This window comes from Protomyctophum parallelum (genome assembly GCF_964188405.1).
Source record: "Protomyctophum parallelum genome assembly, chromosome: 19".
NCBI classification, from domain to species: domain Eukaryota; kingdom Metazoa; phylum Chordata; class Actinopteri; order Myctophiformes; family Myctophidae; genus Protomyctophum; species Protomyctophum parallelum.
In genome coordinates, this window is record NC_139717.1 from 6,404,087 (window position 1) to 6,423,713 (window position 19,627).

Consider the following 19,627-nt stretch of genomic DNA (forward strand, 5'->3'; position numbering starts at 1 on the left):
TTACTGGTTAGTTCTCTAAAGTAACCTTTAGCTCTGGAAAGGTGCTAGACTTTAGAAGTGCAAAATATATTGTTTTTGTTTTGCCACCCTGGTAACAACTGTATAGGCCTGTATACTAATTGGTGTGTTGTCCAACAGGGCGTGTGTTTGACACTTGAGCAAGGCATGTGTGAAGAAGAAGGCTGTGGCCGGTTGTTACAGCACTGCTACAGTGTTGTGACGTCTCTGCAGGAGAGGACGTCCACATTGTTGGACACACAGCAACAAGGCTCCGCTGGTGATAGCATCAATGCAGAGCCTTTGGAGGTGAGGTGTTTTGTCCTAGAAAGTTAATACAGTCACTGAAGGGGGACATTAACCCATTCTGACCTGAGATCAGATTCATGCGAGGTTTCCGCCGGACACACACTGGTCTGATTAACCCATTCTGACCTGAGATCAGATTCTAGAAATGTCAGTCGCTCTTCGATTTTTCTAAAATAGCAGACCTACAAGCTCGTATCGCGCCACTCGGTGGCGCGATATGAGCTTGTAGATCTGCTATTTTTAAATAGCTAAAGCATAACATGATGCTGACACCAAAATGGGTGCCCGGTCAGAATGGGTTAATTATGTTTTTATTTATTTATATAAACCATAGACTGTAAAAAATATGGACAAAGCGTTCCCCGGGTCTAACATGGACGTAAAATGAAGCCTGTTATTCCTGCACTGTAAGTCGCCATCTTTCTAGATCCGTTTTGGCCCAGCTGGCCATTGGCTGGCTCCGTTTTGGCCCAGCTGGCCATTGGCTGGCCCAGACAACGAGGCGGGACTTCCCCCCCTTCTTCTCCGTTGGTTTTTATTTTGACTCGAGTGGGAGGGGAATCCCGATCATATACTGTAACGGTAGCCACGCCCCTCAGAACATACGCGACTTTATGGTCATTTTTTTATTTTAATGGGACCATAATTTTCCAAAAAGAATATTATGACATTAGAAATGAGACTTTAAACTAGTGACTGGAAGCAGAAAGTATGCATGACCATGTTTATTAAGGTAATACAGTCTAGGTGAAGTTGGGCCCAAATACATGGACTTCTATGGGGCTATGGGTTTTTCTGGGTCCAATGACAGCGCCACAACAGGCCATTATATGAACTACGATTTCCTTAGTGGCTTCACAAAATATCTGTCTGACTGCCCCCCTGGACTGATATAAACACATAAAACACATAGGCCTACATTGAGACGATGTATACCAGATTTTGTCAGTATTAACGTCAATGTTAATATCTCATTTCGTTGTCTATTATTTTATTTCCAAATTCTTTACTCTATATTCCCAAACTCCCAAAAAATCTTTTTTTTACAATAATGGGACACTATTTATTTATCTATATTTATATTGAATTGAATTTGAATTTGAATTTAATTCAAATTCACTTTCCTCTCCATTTATGGAGAGGAAACATATCTCTATGTTTCTATGTCAGTGGTTTTCAAACATTTTCATGTCAAGGACCCCAGAAAATATATGTAATTGGCTGCCAACCCCCATCTGAAATATGTTCTTCCAGGGAGCCCCCAGAAGCAAAGATTTGAGTTAAAAACGTTTGCTCTGAAAGAATATATATTCAAAGCTTTGCACCACATTTTCACAATTCTTCAAGTGCCGTGCTATGAGCTTGTAGATCTGCTATTTTTCAATAGCTAAAGTATAACATAATGCTTAAAACACCAAAAGGTGGGGGGCACGGTGGCACAGTTGGTAGTGCTGTCGCCTCACAGCTAGAAGGTCCTGGGTTCGATTCCCGCTCGGGGCGCTGTGGGTGCTGGCGGCGTGTTTCCTCCTCCGCGTCATCAGTGCCCATACCCGAAGGTGGGGTTGGCGAAAGGGCCTTTCTGTGTGGAGTTTGCATGTTCTCCCCGTGTCCCCTAGGGTAGGTACCCTCACAAAAACATGCAGTAATCCTGGTCTCTAAACTGCCTCCCCCTGGCCAGCCGGGGCGCCTGATGGAGGGGAAAGGAACTGGTTGGAATAACGTGTTCCTTCCACGCGCTACGTCCAACCAGGGAAACTCCCCCCTGTCAGGTGTAAAGGAGCAACTTGGACACTCAAGCATGAAGGAAGCATGAGTTAAGTCCGTTGCTCTCCCCAGGTTGGCGGAGGGTGTGTAGAGCCCAGGATTACATTAGATGATTGACACAGGGGTGAAAAATGGGTTACAAAATCGTGGGATAAAAAATATATTTTAAAAACACCAAAAGGTGTTCCCGTCCAGAATTGGTTAATCCCATCCAATAGAAGATATTAAAACTACAGTTTTTACATCTCTCTTTTGCAGGCTTTGCTCAGAGAAATGGCAAACACAGAGAAGGACTTTCTTCATGTCGTTTCCCTGAAGGACTCTCTCTTGGCAAGTTCAACAACAGCTGAAGCCCAAGCCACCATCTCTATGCAAGTCGGTGCCCTTCATGCCCAGAAGGGGGTGCTGGAGAGCAGCATTAAAGAAACGTTGGCACGGGTTCAGGAGAACATGGCCCCAGGAGGAGGAGACCAGCCATGTAGAGATAACACATCCTGCTTACAAGACTTGGCTGACAGTTTGGCAAAACTGTCCGAAAATGATGCCATGACTGGTGACTTCGACAGACTGAAACAGCAGTGGGATATGATCACGGTAAACTTGTTTCTACTGTACCACCACCACCGTTCTGACCACTCTGGCGTGTTAACCTAATAAACTGTTCAACAAATCAAAGAGAAGAGAGTCTCAGTCGGAAATAAGAATCACTCCGAAAACCTAATAAAACCGTTCTTGTTCAATATGCCTCACAAGATGACATACAGTATGGCTATTATATATCCAGCCTCACACACTGAAACAGTTTGATTATATAGTGTGTGTGTGTGTGAGCGACCCTCTTCGCTTTGATTTGTTTGATAAATGTAGACCTTTATATTGCCCCATTAGACAATAAAGTTTCTGTCCATCTAGTATCTGCAGTGCACAACATGTAATGTACGCATGCACGCACAAACACACACACACACACACACACACACACACACACACACACACACACACACACACACACACACACACATGCAGTGTATATACTGTATAAGAGTAAATGCCAAACTGAGAAAATCTTTTCTTTCCCAGGACTATGACAGCAACTTGAAGGAGCTCTCTCACCCGCGAACCCCAGGAGGGTCGACGGTCTCAGGAGAAACGCTTCCTGCAGAACATGACAGGTACAGTGAAGTACATTAAGTAATACTATACTCCTTCATCTTCCACCTCGCTTCATAGCATTTCTTTATTTTATTTTATTAGAATTTGATTTTTTCACCTGTCCTGGAAAAGGTTTGGAATTTATCAAGGGTCCTGGAAAAATAGTTGTCTATGCATTGTGTTTGGCTATTGATTTTGTTAACAAAACGTTTTCCAAAACATGTATAACATTACACGAAATATGTAACATACAGTAAGTCGTTATTCGCCAAACGGGCAGCGTGATTGCAGCCAGTAAAGTTTGGGAAATTCATTGGTAAAAGTGTGTGGGAACCCTGAGGTTTGGTCATCCCCATAACAATAGCTGCATAGAAAAGGCCTTGTTGTTTGTTGGATGCAATTGTTTTCAAATTGTCTTAATGTCTTTCCCCACTGTACGAATACTGGACAACTCACCCCGGTGCTTGCCCGTTTTTCCTCCCGGAATTTTCACCAGTGAGTGGGATAACTTTGTAATAATATGCTATTGGCTGTTTGTATTCTTTTTGGAAAAAATATAAAAAGATACTCCTGTGGAAAGGCTATATTATTTTACTTATATTGACCCTATAAACAATTTAGTATTATTTAGTATATGTAAGGTTTTGCCCACTCAAATGGTACCTCGTCAGATAATCCCCACATATCCTACAACAACTTCTGTGAACAGACTTCACTGTAGAAGCTTTTCATAAATTGAGTACCACAGACGAAAAACAGTCAAGTCCAAATTTCATTCTTCCCTCCACGAAAAGGCCTCATTGTCCTGAACCCTTATCTATCAATTATACATTATGGATCAATAGTGTAGACTTAGACTGTTATTCGTCTGTGGCATTCAATTATATTTGTACTTAGGCTGTTCTGCTGTCATGAAAGTTTATAGTTAGAGAAATTCAAAGTCCAGCCGTCTGTTGTCCAGCCTATCCCACCCCTCATTGCGGAAAATTCTGTGAGGAAAACAGAAACGGGGTGAGTTGTCTTGTTACCCACTGTACCACCGTTCCATCCTGTCTCACCTGGTGTCCAGCATCCTCTCCTGCATTCTACAGAAGAAGCAAGAGACTGCCGAGCGCGTAGGCAACAGAGTTAGAGAAGCTATCAGCCAGCTGGAACAATGGAACCAAAGGGTGAAATCCAGCACATCCAAGCCCACACAGGTGAGACTCACCCAGCCAGCCATCCATCTGTTCATCCATCTATTTTAAGGACTTCAGATTTAGGGTTAAGGTTAGCTTGTATTATTGTATGTTTGCTTCAGTATAAGGATGCTCCTGTTCTTAATGATTTAACATGATCTATGAATGTTAAGCAGAAACTGAAAGTTAAATGTCACAATGTCAACTGTGAACTTTCAGTTTGTAGCATTTTCTAGGAATCACCCTGGTGACCCTGCATGTGTTCTCCATCACAGGCAGACCTTGACGAGGGACTGCAGCTTCAACAAGTCGTGCAGTGGGTGACCTCACACCGAGAGTTCCTCCTCAACTGTCTGGGGAAGAAACGCACAAAGAAATTGCAGAAAAGCTCCTCCGATGCGCTCTGTGAAAGTGCTAATGTCACATCCTGTGTGGTGAACCAAGAGGCTGACAGTGCCATGGAGACGGTGCTGAATGCTCCGCCTCCCTGTGTACCTGTCTCTGTAGATGTTGACAGTGGCGTTGGGACGGTGCTGAACGCTCAGCCCGCCTGTGTACCTGTCTCTGTAGATGTTGACAGTGGCGTGGGGACGGTGCTGAACGCTCAGCCTGCCTGTGTACCTGTCTCTGTAGATGTTGACAGTGGCGTGGAGACGGTGCTGAAAGCCCAGCCTGCCTGTGTACCTGTCTCTGTAGATGTTGACAGTGGCGTGGAGACGGTGCTGAACGCTCAGCCTGCCTGTGTACCTGTCTCTGTAGATGTTGACAGTGGCGTGGAGACGGTGCTGAAAGCCCAGCCTGCCTGTGTACCTGTCTCTGTAGATGTTGAGCTTACAGACATGTCAGAGTTTGAGACCAGAACAAATGTATCTACCCATTCCTATCGGGGAGATAAATGCAGCGACGATGACTCCAAAACAATAGTGTTGGATGCGCCTCAGTGTCAGCCACAAGATGTTGAGCACAGTGAGAGCTGCAGAGAGCGCTGCTCTGAGAAGGAATCCACGCATAGTTTGTCAAATAAAAGTAGGAGCAGGGCCCTGGCTACAACAACGGACGGTGAATCGAACAAAGCGGTGCAGGAAAGCCTCGAGTCAAATATTCCAGAGTCAAAGGACTCTCGAATAATGGAAATAACTTTTACAGGGTCCCAACTAGACAAATGCACAGATGTGAAAAGCCATTTCTGCAAAAGTCCCGAGTCTGCAGGCAGTGACGAATTGATTATTCACAAATCCGTGTGTGTGACTGCATCTGACACGGATCCTGCTGGATCGGTACATGCAATAACCTGTCCAGGTATCACAGGTGAAGCAATGACTGACTTGTGTCACTTAAAAGACAAGCAGGCAGAGAGCTCAGTCATGTGTACTGTGGATGGCCCAGGGCAAACAGTGCTCAAGGGGGATGCCTTAATGCAAACACAGCTCCTGAGTACTCGCAGTACAAGTGTAGCTGCCGTGCAACAGGACATGGCTACTGACACCTTACAAACGGAGAGCATGCATATCGTAGGCAGAGGAATGGAAGACAAGGCATATGCAGACAATAACATTGACACCGAATGCATAGACGCTGCAAACAACCACACGCCAGGAGAAACTCGGGACAACCTCAAGTTTCAAGAAGCTGGAGGGGAGTCGGAATTGCATGCAGCGCTGGAAGTAGCATCCACTGAGGGAACACAGGGAGAGGTAAAATATTAAGTTTTGTTCAAAGAATATATTTTAGTTGCTCTTCTTTATTCTTTGAAGGTCCACTCCGTATTCTCTTTCACGTTAATGCACAAAACATATACATGCACACATACAAACCTTTTTTTTTGTTGAGTAAAAGCAAATCTGTGATATTACAGGTTTAGAGAGGCGTTACTGAAAAGTGTGCTTGACTGATGCTGGGAGATGGGCAACGAGAGAGAACTTATTGTCCTTACTAGCATGAATCACACCTGGTCTTCTCTTTTACATAGACATTTACCTTCTGCCTGAGGCTGGAGTGAGTTTGTGTAGAGTAGAGTGAAACATTTGTAGGTGGATCCTTCTGCCTGCTGTAAAGAGTTCCTGACATTTTGACCAACGAACTTGAGATGCTTTAAAAAAAGAAAAAAAAGAAAATCCTCACATTCCATCATTAAATCTGCAAAGTTCGACATTAAATTGAGCTGCAATGATATAAGGTTATCAGTTGGAACAGTACATGATGGAATCTCTATTAACTTTACACACTAAACTTTACACACTAGATAAAAAGGGTTCTGTTTCTGTCTATGACATTTTCGATTGTCAGTAGTCTTTCATTAACTTGCTTTTGACATGGCATGTGACATTACATGAGCTCTGAATTCCAGCCTAAACATCTACCGTATATACAAACATAATCTATTTCAAAACTGAAAGTACACCAACACTAGTGGATACTTTGAACTGCAGCGACATTGATTTCCGTTAAACGTTTGCCACAGGAATGTCTGGTGACAAGCTCGGGATACGAGAATGTAAATGTTTGTTTTTACAGATACTTTCTCATGACGTCACATTCACAACACATCAGTCACCTGCCAGTGGCAGAGTCCACCTCCCACAATACGTTCCCTGTCTGCCTCCGCCCAGCTCTAAAGGCACGCCTTGGCTGCTATACTTCCAACGTTTTTATAAGACGTGCACATCCCCAATTACCTATGTATCGATGTGACGGTTGACCTGATATTTCAGGTGTTTGTACCCACATAACCTAAAACAAACACACTAATAAATCAGTCATATTCTGAAGAATTGGCAGAGTGTGTTTTTTTTCTGATCTGGGCCTTTCGCCCTCAGGGCAGACAGCTCCCTCCCAGCTCCGGCACATTCCTGTGTTAATAGCTACACTGAGTCGCCGGGCTGCAGTCTGCTGCTCAGCAGCGTTCACTGAGACCAAGGAGAGGACAGGACAGGAAGCCTTGTTGTTATCTTGTGCCAAACATGGGAAAGAAACTATGCACACAAAAAAAAAAAAAAATGTAACCACCACCCTTCTTTTTTCGCCCGCGTTTATCCGCGTTCCTGCAGAACCGAGAAGGAGTAGAAGCCGAGGGCAGGGTGGCTGCAGCTGCCGGGACCATGTCTGATTCGGGGGTTGGAGGGAGCGCAGGTGGTTCAACGGAGTCCTCCATCATGCTGGGCATCCTGTCTGAAATCCAGGCGTTGGTGGAGAAAAGCGACATCACAAACGTGAGTATTGCATCATGGTGGCTTTTAAGAGAGAGGCAGCAGGTTAGGTTTCTTTGAATTTAATAGAAGGTTTGTTGTTCCCGAGCGCTGACTCACGGGCTGTGTCAGAGCACGTTAAACATGTTGTCTTTGCACCTTTTTCACAAAGTTTGAATTATTTGCTTCAGCAGTTCAATAGAGTACCTCCAGAGAGAGGGAGAGAGACACAGAGGCTCGATAATAGAATTATTGTATCATATAGTATTTCAGTCACTACAGTATGTTGACACGCGGTGCACTCGGTACAATAGATTATTGCTGAAACATGCATGCATGGCAACGTTTTACGCTCAAATATAAACACTCACAGTTCCTTAGTTTGTTTTTGTTTCCATAAATGGATATTTCATCCACCATTATAACTGCATGGATTAGTGAATAGATAAGACTTGGGTAATTAAATGTACTGTTGCCCTGGTGATGCTGTGTTCCCAAGATGCCACTGACAGGCAGGCAGAGGAAGGGGCATTTCCTGTTGGGGTATCGGGTCATTACCAGACCCTGTATACTGTACTAGTGTATATACAGTAATATACACAGACTACCAGCAAAGCATAACTTTTTTTTTTTTTTTTTTTTTTTTGCGTCTTACGCCTTTTTATTGATTTTTTTTGAAGGGACAGACAGTAGGCTGACAGGAAACGGGAGAGAGATGGGGGGATGACATGCAGTAAAGGCCGTGTCGGGTCCGGGAGTCGAACCCGCGGCACACTGCGACTGGATTACCAGTCCGGTGCCCAGACCGTTACGCTACGGCCTGGGCCTTATATCATATGTTTGCGTGCATGCGTGCGTGCATGTGAATGCAAGGGAGAAGGGATACACAATGATGAGAGATGGGGATCCCGATAGGGTCCCGATTATGTCATTTCGCTTCCGATCTGATTCTGATCATTTGATTTTTTTTTTTTATCTGCCGATACCGATTTTTCCCGATCTGATATTTACATTTTTATTGAACGCTTATGCCATATCACAATAGTACAATATCCAAAATCACAGACAATATCCAATCTAATATCATGATATGGATATCATATTGATACAAGGATGTCCCCGATCATGTTTTTTTGCTCCCGATCCAATTCCGATCATTTTAAAATGACGTGATCGGCCCCCGATTTCCGATCACGTGGATCGGATCGGGGACCACCCTAATGAGAGATACTGCTTTCTTCCCCCTTTTTTATTGTGCTATTTATTTCCATATTATTATTTTACAGAGGGCAGAGCACAGGGATGGAACGTGGCACCTGGAGTTTTCTCCTAGAGAAGCAGAGATTCAGCTGGAGAGGGCTGTGATGAGGGTGATGAGGTGTCGCTATCAGCCGGCCCAGCTCAGTGTCACTGCCATGAACACACAGCTGGAGGAGGCAGAGGTGAGCATTAGCCATTAGGGAGTCACTTCTCCCCTTTTGCAACCAGAGATTATTTTAATGATGTTTAGGACACAATAAACACTTTCCTGGGGTTTTTTATGTATGTAATATGTTTGTTTTTTTGTTTTTTTTATGATTCAAATTTTTATTGCTTTTTCAATTTAGTTTCACAAACAATTAAGACAACAAACGAAACAAAACTAGACAATAAAATAATAAATACATCACACAACGAAATCTTTACAGAAAAGATAAAACAATACAGACAATACAATACAATACAATAAAATGATAATAAAACAAATTAATAATAAATAAAAATAAATAAATGCCAACACACCTGGGTAATATCAATTTACACTTTCACGGAAAACAAGAAAGAAAAACAGACGTTGCGCTCACACCACAGTGGGATTGACAGTAATATGCATTATGTATCCTCCCCATTTCCGTATTTGTCCAGTCTGTCGGACCTCCTATATGCCATTTCTTCGTATGCTGCAACCTTGCCTAATTCCACAAACCAGTCATGAAACGAGGGACTCCCTGACGCTTTCCAACCTCTCATTAGCATCTGTCTGTTTTTTTGTTGTTGACATTTTAGTAATGATGCCATGTTTATGTTAGTCATGTTAGTCAAAAACCTGTCATGAAAATGTGGTCTCACTTCCTTCCTGGACTACAAAGTCACACCTCCATGCAGCCTCCCCCCCCTCTCCACAAGGAGGGGAAGTGCACTAAAGCATTATGGGCATTGTAGGAATTCAGCAATCCAGGCATACCCTAGTCTAGTGAAACACACAGTTACTCCATTACCGGTATGCTTCTGGCCAGAGGGTGAACATTTCAATGTGTGCTACTGTTATCTACTACAAATAGATGAGTGACTGCAGTTTCTTCCAGCGTCCCTGTAAGACCTGAGGCCCATTCCATAATGCCTCCAGTAGTTCAGTTTCTTCCAGCGTCCCTGTAAGACCTGAGGCCCATTCCATAATGCCTCCAGTAGTTCAGTTTCTTCCAGCGTCCCTGTAAGACCTGAGGCCCATTCCATAATGCCTCCAGTAGTTCAGTTTCTTCCAGCGTCCCTGTAAGACCTGAGGCCCATTCCATAATGCCTCCAGTAGTTCAGTTTCTTCCAGCGTCCCTGTAAGACCTGAGGCCCATTCCATAATGCCTCCAGTAGTTCAGTTTCTTCCAGCGTCCCTGTAAGACCTGAGGCCCATTCCATAATGCCTCCAGTACTTCTCACCCTTTCAGGTTCTTTAAAAAATAACCCGTTGGTGGAGGGTGTGTAGAGCCCAGGATCACATTAGATAATTGACACAGGGGTGAAAAATGGGTTACACAATCGTGGGATAAAGAATTATAAAAAGATATTTATTTTTGGTTTCCTACATTTTGTTTTTAACCCATTCTGACCGGGCACCCATTTTGGTGTCAGCATCATGTTATGCTTTAGCTATTTAAAAATAGCAGATCTACAAGCTCATATCGCGCCACCGAGTGGCGCGATACGAGCTTGTAGGTCTGCTATTTTTTGAAAAATCGAAGAACGACTGACATTTTTATAGAATCTGATCTCAGGTCAGAATGGGTTCATCAGACCAGTGTGTGTCCAGTGGAAACCTCGTATGAATCTGATCTCAGGTCAGAATGGGTTAATTATTGTTACTAGACCGGTGCCCGGCTGTAGAGCACCGAGTCGTTAACGACGGAAGTTGGAGATCCATGCCCCACCCGGCTACGCAATACCCGTTTTATGCCCATATATGGAGATATATGGAGTCTCTCTGTGTCCCTTTTCCCATTTCTATATATGGAGTTCTGTATCAGGCATGCCAAAATGTATTTGTGTAAATTATCTGCATTGCTAATCCTACCACTTTGTGCTGTTTGACTTTTGGGATAAAAATGAGCTAAACAAAATAGTATTATGTATTATGTATTACATTTCAACAGACAGAATGATCCTAATCTTAGGTTGTCTGATGTTTGCTTTAAAGGTTTCATATTTTTTTGTTTGTTTTTATTTTATGTTTTATGACCTCAATTACACCCAAACAACCTGAACTTTGAACATTCAGTGGATTTTCTGTGGTCTGGGATTTTTTTCTGTGTCTGTGAAGCCTTTTTGAGCCGCAATGAAAACAGTGACATCTGCTGGCAAATCCCATTGTCATAATATGGCAGGCTGTGACATCACAGTCAGCAGGACAATCAGATTGTTTGAGCCAGAAAACCTCAGATCACAGAAAGTCTACTGAATGTTAAAAGTTCTGTTTTTTTTTTGGGTGCAATTGAGCTCAGAAAACCTAAAAGAATTAAGAAAAATTACAAAAACCTTTTTATTTATTTATGTCCCACTTTAGATATTGAAAAATAGCAGATCTACAAGCTCATAGCGCGCCACCAAGTGGCGCGCTACGAGCTTGTAGGTCTGCTATTTTTGAAAAATCGAAGAACGACTGACATTTTTAGAATCTGATCTCAGGTCAGAATGGGTTAATCAGACCAGTGTGTGTCCAGTGGAAACCTCGTATGAATCTGATCTCAGGTCAGAATGGGTTAAGAAAAATTACAAAAAAACGTTTATTTTATTTTATTTATGTCCCAATCCCTTTCAGGAGCACAGGCGCTGTGTGCTGGAGCAAATAGCTGCCATGAAGCTGGAGAGCGTCGGGCTTCAGGACCCCGCGCTGCTCAGGAACATGGAGGCACAGTGGAGCGCCGCCCTGCTGGACGCCTCCGCCACGGTGCAGGTCAAGGCCGCTCAGCAGGAACAGGTCACACACTATCACAAGAACATGAAAGCCATACGAGTCCTCCTGGACGTCCTGGCTGGGGAGATGGAGAAGCTGAACCTGTGAGTAAACCTGGAGAAGTTACAGTTAATCATTGGTTAACCAGTTTACAAGGGTTTCAGTGTTTACAATCAGGCTTCTGACTGATGCATTCAATCCATAAAGCGATGGTAAAAATAATCTATTTAAAGCAGCATGTGCACACACAGACATACTGTAGACATGAAAAGGGGCCTCGAGCCCCTGCCCTTTTAAAAAACACAAATGCCCCCGTCTCCATGCCGTACTCGAAGGCAGCATTAAGAGAATTGCCGCTGTATAAATAAGACCTTATTTATTCTCTTGAACTTGAATGCAGCATTTCATGTTGAAAGAATTGCCCTCCACGCCGTATGACCCATCTCCAGTAAAGCCTGATAATTGAGCTGGGTGGGATGTCAAATCAAATCCATAGTCAAATCCATATGTCATGGACATAATATTCTATATATATTTGTTAAAAAGTGATATAGTGCTGCTTTATAGAACAAAATGATTGTACATGTTATTGGAATTAATCCATATTAGACATTGCTAAATGTCATTACCCAGTAGTCAGAAACATAACTTTTCATTGTATTATGATAATGATGAACAAAGACAAACTGAAAATAGCATATTAGAAAAATCATTATTTGACGACTAAAACTGTTTTGTTCTGCTTTATGGACAGAGATGCTTTGGGAAGCAGCGCCCTGCAGGCTGGACGGCTCCATGTCCTCCTGCTGACCATGGAGCAGAAACGGGGCCTGATGGCGGAGCTGCTCCGCTCCTGCAGCCGGCTGTCGGCCCACTTGACGGACGCCGAGAGTTCGGGCGCTCTCCTTGCCCAGCTCGGCGACGTGCAGGAGGAATGGAGACTCTTGGAGGGGAACGTCAAGCGAGCCCTGAGGCACGCCACCGTGGCCGCCTCCCAGTCCTCCCTCCTCTTGAAGGAGGCGGAGGATCTTGAGGCCGCGCTCAACGTCATTCCGTCTTTGCTCCAGTCCACGAAGATACCCCATCGGATTAGAGTCTCCACGGACCTGAAAGCACATCAACGCCGCTTCCTACACTTACAGTCCCAACTCAACGCTCTGGAGCACTTTGCACTCGGTCGCAAGGAGAAAGAGGTGATAGAGCGCGTTCTTAACGGCATGAGGCCCTTGCTGGAATTCATCATGAACCAGTTGCACACTTATTTACAGTTAAGCATTGCCATCCCTTCACTAGCTAACATCACCAAGCAATTAAATGAGTTGGTCATGTGGGCCAAGCAGGCAGAGAACCACATCACATTTGGGAAAACATTGGCACTCTTTCCCGAAGAGGCTTGCATCCAAATAGCTGAGATGAGGAAATTCCAGTCCGATATTTTGTCCAGGCGGTCCAAGATGCAATCAGAAGTAGAAGAAATAAAGGCCATGATGACCTCTGATATGGACCAGGAGGAAAGCCAGCAAGTCTGCACCTCTCTGAAGATGGTTGAGGAACTGTATGCAACCACTGCTCAAAGCTCCGTTCATGCTCTGGAGGTCATGGAGAAAGACCTGGAGCAGAGAGAGAATCTACTAAGCCAACTGGCTAGCACGGAGGCCTGGCTAGCAGAAGTGCATGTCAACAGAGACCCCTGTGTCCACATAGAGAAGGCGTCAAAAGCCGACGTCAAAGAGTTGGAAAGCAGACTCGGAATGCACAAATTGGCCACAGAAGAGACAGAATGCCAGCTGAATCTGGTGGAAGACCTGGCAGAGATCGGTAAGGAAATAGCGATAACTTTGAACCCGGCAGAAAGTCATTACCTGATAAACAGAGTGTCGGGTCTCTGGACAGAGCTGGATGGAATGGCGGCTCATGAGCGAGCAACCAGCTGGGAACTGGAGGAGCTACTTCACGAGCGGATCTCTTCAGATGAAGAGTTAGCCGCCGTCTGGGCCAGCTTGAAGCAGATATCTACTGACGTAAATCACCAGACGTTCCCTTTGACCAAGGAAACACTCTCATCTACGATGCTTTTGAAACACACGCTAATGGAGCATCAGTGTCAAGTCCAGTCGCTGCAGCACTGCGAGGAGGCCAAGCGAAGCTCTCTGTTGTGCACCATTGAGGACCTGCAAGAGAGGTGCAAGGCGCTGTACAGCCAAACGTTGGAGCAAGACAAGTATGTGCACCTCCAGAAACAAATGGAGACATCCAGGGACATCGCACAGAAGCGACTCCAGCATGCCAAGGATAAGTCCGTAAGCCTGGGCGAGAGGTTCAGATTGTGCCAGATGCTCTTGGTCGAACTTCCTCTGGTGAAGACCCAGTGTCAAGAAGCGGCAGACCAGTTGGAAGCCATTGCTCCGGACCTGTACCCTTCCCAGCTTCACTCGGAGAGGCACGGGATCCGCAGCACTGTCGAGACGTTGGTTTCTTGGGAGCACGCCATCACCGCCGACATCAGAGATGTGGAGAGCAAGCTTATCCAAGGTCTCCACTTCCACACTGAGCTGCGTGCCTTGATGGACATTTTCCAAAGGACGAGGCAGGAGTTGGAGGCAGCCGAGACGGTGTGTCCGGATGAAAAGGCCATAGATGTTGCCCTGCGTAGGTGTTGGGTCATCTGGAGGAACTTAGAGTCTGGGATGCGAGTATTGGAAGCTTTGGGAAGGAAAGAAAAAATTAAACTGGGGGAAAACGTGGAACTGTACAGCCTCAGAGATGCAACCACACAGGCATCCCATACACGGATGGTAAGCTAAACGACATGACAATAAATGCATGTATTTTATTATTTGTATTATTTTTTTAACGTAAATGTAGTATATAGTATATTAATTTTTCTTCAATTGTATTTGCCATCACAAGCAAATGTGATATATTTCCACAGCCAAATATATGTATTACCGGTATTTATTAACCCATTTAGGCCTAACGTCGAAATTGTCTTCTAAATCCTGACAGTTTTCTGAAATACCTATGTTTCTATATGTCAGTGGTGCTCAATATTTCATATCAAGGACCCCACAAATGATACGTAATTGGCCGACCCCCATTTGAAAATATGTTGTTCCAGGGACCTCCCCAGAAGCAAAGATTAGAGTTAAAAACGTTCAAAGATTTGAGGCACATTTTCACGATTTTTCAAAAATAGCAGATCTACAAGCTCATAGTGCGGCACTCAATATGAGCTTGTAGATCTGCTATTTTTCAACAGCTAAAGTATAACGATGCTTAAAACACCAAAAGGGGTTCATCTCCAGAATGGATTAATGGTGATCAGTGTTGGGGAAGTTACTTTTAAAAAGTAAGGAATTATAGTTATCGTTACTTATCTAAAAAAGTAATTTGTTACTTTACTTTACATGAAATTATGAAAGTAACTACTTTACTTTACTTTACTTTAAAAAATAAATTAATATAAAAAACGATTTAAAAGAAGGTTTTTTGTTCTGTCGCACAGTAAGAGAAAACACAACTCCCTCCTAACATTATGAAATGTAGTGGAACAATAAAACATGTTCAGGAATTTTGACAGGCATCTTTATTGTAGCCTCAACTTGCCTTCAAAACAATTAAACAAATGGTGCTGTCAGTGCAATATGAAGAAAATAAATAATAATCGAATAAAATGAGTACACTCTTCTTACACCGTAAAGTTATAAATAAAAATAAATAAGCACATTGAGAACTTTTGGTGGTGTTGGTCCATCAGATTTAGCCTGGTCTTCTATGGCCACAAGTCTCTTAGCCTCATGGACTGTATTGAGGTGTTTTAGGAGGTTTGCGTTGCTTTTTTGAGGACAATGTTTTATGTCCGCCACACAATTTACATTTCACCTCAATGTTTTTGTCGTCCTTGGGTCGCAAGTACTCAAAATAGTGTTTAAATTTCCAACTCCCAAAGCAACCGATCTCGCTGTCATGATCCGCATTTGCCATTTTAGCGTGTGGTACTGTATTATGATTTTCGTTCTACCGGCGATTTCTGTCTGTGTAGTATCTATATATGTGTTACAAGGGTTCGTGTGTCTGTGAATAAATCTGTTACTGTTTACAAAAGCCAGTAAGCCCGCCCATCCTGTAGACTGTCTCTGATTGGCTTACCCTGAAATCTGTCCCTACGTTAGCCAATCAATGACCTCTTCTGCGACGTGCTTTTATCATGATAGGGTGTAAGCCATGTGGGCTGAGAGGCTAGTATGACTGCACAAACGAAACTGTCAACACAGAGAGCGCTCTCTAGTCTCTGCACTGCAGTCAGCAGCACAGAGACGCCTGTATGAATGTATGATAGACTCACGGAGCTGCGAGACTTTTCACTGATCACATAAGTTGACATAACGCCATAACGCGGGTAACGCTCGCACAATAACTATAAGGCCGTTATGGAATGGGGAATGTAAAGCGTTAGGTTACAAGTTACTGCAAATAGTAGTTACGTTATGTAACGTAACGCGATGTAAGGGCGTTAGTCACAACACTGATGGTGATTAATTACTGATATGTATGCCCTATACAGGAGAGTCTGTCTCAGGCTCGAGAAGCCTTGAAGGATTACCTCTGGGCCGCTCAAGGTGCAATAGCCTTCCTCCACAACTCAGAAGCCACCTTCTTGTCGGCTCGGGGAGGATTCTCCGACTGTACCGAGGAGCAGAGGCAGACCCAAGAGGCTCTGGCGTCTCTGGAAGACAGCCTGGGTGCACACATCAGCCATCTGGTGCAACTGGTGCCCCTGCAATGCTGCCTCTCCCGACCCCAGGCAGAGCAGCTCCACATTGGCATCCTGAGCCAGTTGTTGGTGGGTAGAGCAACGCTGGAAGCCCAGGCCCACCTTAGACTGGAGGCACTGCAAAGGTAGGTGTGCTTTTCTCACCTATACTGTTTTGAAAATGTATAATATGTACAGTATGTATGTCATTTTGCTGTTGATAAATAAGTGACGTCATGCTGCTATCTAGGGAAAGTTGGTTTGAAGATGAACTGCTGGCCTGGGCCATGGCTCAGTGGTCCAGGCACCTTGGCTGGCAATCCAGTCTGGCAGTGTGCCGCGGGTTCGACGGCCTTTACTGCATGTTTTCCCCCCATCTCTCTCCCCATTTCCTGTCAGCCTACTGTCTGTCCCTCCATAAAAAAAAACGAAAGCCACAAAAAAACATTACAAAAAGAAAAAAAAGATGAACCTCCATGTTAAAGCATAATTACCTGTTTGTTGTTAGGTAATGTGTGTTCTTTTCACAGCATTCACACTTAGACCTCTTGTGTGTTTCTCTAAAACTCTGCTGACATTGTGCTAAAATCTATAATCCTCACTTCCCGTTCTTAGCAACTACCCTCAGTGGCCGTGACGTTGCTTGCTCGCTCTGTTTAGGGCAAAATCATGAACCTGACTTCAGAAAATATGAATCAGGTTGATAAGGCCGTCAATGCTAGACTGTACGGGCTGATTCTTGGACACAAAATGCATTGGGGACACAGAGAAAGGCTGAAAAATACAGAAGGGAGTCTGACTATTTTCTGTGTTAATAGGGATTGCATCATGCACATTATTGTTTCTAGACTATGATAACCATTGACAATGACAACAATAAGCATGTGCTTTTCCTTACAAAAGGTTGTTCAGGGTGAATTGTGTTTCTCAGGGCAAGTCTTGACCTTTGCATCTTGCCATCTACGTAGATTCTAGAAGTTTCTATATAAATATCCCAGGGCACAAAAGTCTGAATTAAGTGCTGCATTTTAATCCATAATCCGATATCTTGTTGTAACATAACCTAACCTCGAGAATGACTACCTCTTGGCCAGAAATTCCACATCAATCATAATTACAGTGGAAGCTTTTGTGCTGGTTTTGTGTCGGTTGATACTATTCTTCTATAATGGGTTAATACACTAGAGTTTATGGGAATGAGGCTCAGCAGAGAAATGATAAACTCACCTGATTGATCTGAGATTTACAATAGTTTGTCACAGTTTACGTTCTTGTTCAACTCCCAGGAAAGGTTTTATTTTTGGTGACACATTTTAAAAACATGCTTGAAAATGTACTGGTAAAATGTAGTTATCAGGCCATTTTAAATATCAATGTCCCATATTCCAGTGGTTCCCAAAGTGGGGTCCGGGTGTCCCCAGGGTGTCCCCAGGAGTTCCAGGGGGTCCCCAGCTAAATGATAGTTAGGAACTAAATGGACCCTTATGTGACTGTAACTCTGAGAGTGTACAATTAACAGTGATTTTACAATTTACATTGTGGTCCCAGAGATAGAACTGGGAAATAGAAGGGGACCGTAGCCTAATTCAGGTGGGGGCAATGCGGGGGCAATTAGTGTCAATTTGGGGGTCCTTGACGTGAAAATGTTTGGGAACCACTGCCACATTCAATATTCATGTTCCATTCAATCCATATCCAAATGATACCTACTGTAGTTTCTGCTTTTATCGCTATCAACTATTAATTATCTTACACTACGTACGTGTGTCCGTGTAGGTGTATTTATTATCTTACTGTACGTGTGTCCATGTACGTGTAGGTGTGCTGCCAGGACTTGCAGCCACAGAGAGTCGCACCAAGACATACGACGGCTTATTTCCAGATGTGAAGCCAAGCTGTCAGAAAGTGGCACAGACCATGTGACCTCATATCGGGAATGTTTGGAGCAACAAAACCGAGCTAAGGTACATACCTCATTCAGTGGAGATTCACTTGGACAAATAATGAGTCATTGGATGTGTGGATAATATGCATTGTACTGTACTGTACTGTACTGTACTGTACTGTACTGTACTGTACTGTACTGTACTGTACTGTACTGTACTGTACTGTACTGTACTGTACTGTACTGTACTGTACTGTACTGTACTGTACTGTACTGTACTGTACTGTGTACTGAATCTGCAGCCTGTACTTATCAGATTGCTCAAGCAGTCATAGGATAGCTTTTGTTTGAACTTGCTCAGGGTGATTGCACTTGCCCAGATGTTTACCACAAGAATGCAACAAAGTCATTTCAGGGTATCTGAATTATTCTACACTGTAAAATCCTTAGTATTATTTGACTATTTATGTGTCGGAATAAAGTCTGCCTCCCGTACACTCTCCTAAATTAATTAAGATCTTACTGCTCTTTAAATCTGCACTGTGAGATATTTGTAGAGTCATAAGTCTAAAAATAATAATGTACTACTCAACTGTATGACGTTTCACTGAGGCATAAACCCACATAAAGTCTCACCAAGAACAGTATTATCATCATTATTATTAATTGACCCATGATTGTTGTTTGACTTTTTCCATTGCGGTGTGCAGTCCCTGATGACGGAGCTTCGAGGCCTCACTCAGATGTTGGAGAAACTGGGGACCGGCTGTCCCGTGCAGGGCTGTGAAGTAGGCAAGGATGGCGAGCTGGGCGCCCTCTGGAGGCGCTGGGCATCACTGCGACGTGGCATTGGTCTCCTGCTCGCCCACTCTGTACAGAGAGGAGAGGAATGGAAGGACATCGCCACCAGCGTGAGTCACAGCTAACGATTCAATTCAATAAGTGTCCATACTACTCTCTCCAGGGGTCACACTGCGTATCTGTAATCTCTTTTGTTTGTTTTTTTAATTTTTTATCCCATGATTTTGCAACCCATTTTTTCACCCAGTGTCAATTATCGAATGTAGTCCTGGGTGTTACACTTCCTCTGCCAACCTGGGGGGGGGGGGGGGGGGGGCAGCGGAATGACCTCATGCTTTCTTCTATGCATGAGGAGTCCAAGCTGCTTCTTTTCACCTGACAGGGGAGAGTTTCCCCGAACGG

The 19,627-nt window shown here is 43.8% G+C and overlaps 1 protein-coding gene across 1 annotated transcript in view; it reads left to right on the top strand.

Moving 5' to 3' along the window:
* The window catches only part of LOC310876423 (nesprin-2-like), a 203,790-nt gene that overhangs the window by 36,545 nt on the left and 147,618 nt on the right, over window positions 1-19,627 (top strand). Inside the window, exons 30-41 of the mRNA XM_083789954.1 lie at window positions 139-306; window positions 2,329-2,664; window positions 3,151-3,242; window positions 4,292-4,421; window positions 4,676-6,094; window positions 7,448-7,609; window positions 8,872-9,027; window positions 11,652-11,890; window positions 12,541-14,581; window positions 16,351-16,685; window positions 18,359-18,503; window positions 19,135-19,335. Of these exons, the coding sequence (XP_083646080.1) occupies window positions 139-306; window positions 2,329-2,664; window positions 3,151-3,242; window positions 4,292-4,421; window positions 4,676-6,094; window positions 7,448-7,609; window positions 8,872-9,027; window positions 11,652-11,890; window positions 12,541-14,581; window positions 16,351-16,685; window positions 18,359-18,503; window positions 19,135-19,335 (5,424 nt within the window). The remainder of the gene's footprint in view (window positions 1-138; window positions 307-2,328; window positions 2,665-3,150; window positions 3,243-4,291; window positions 4,422-4,675; window positions 6,095-7,447; window positions 7,610-8,871; window positions 9,028-11,651; window positions 11,891-12,540; window positions 14,582-16,350; window positions 16,686-18,358; window positions 18,504-19,134; window positions 19,336-19,627) is intronic.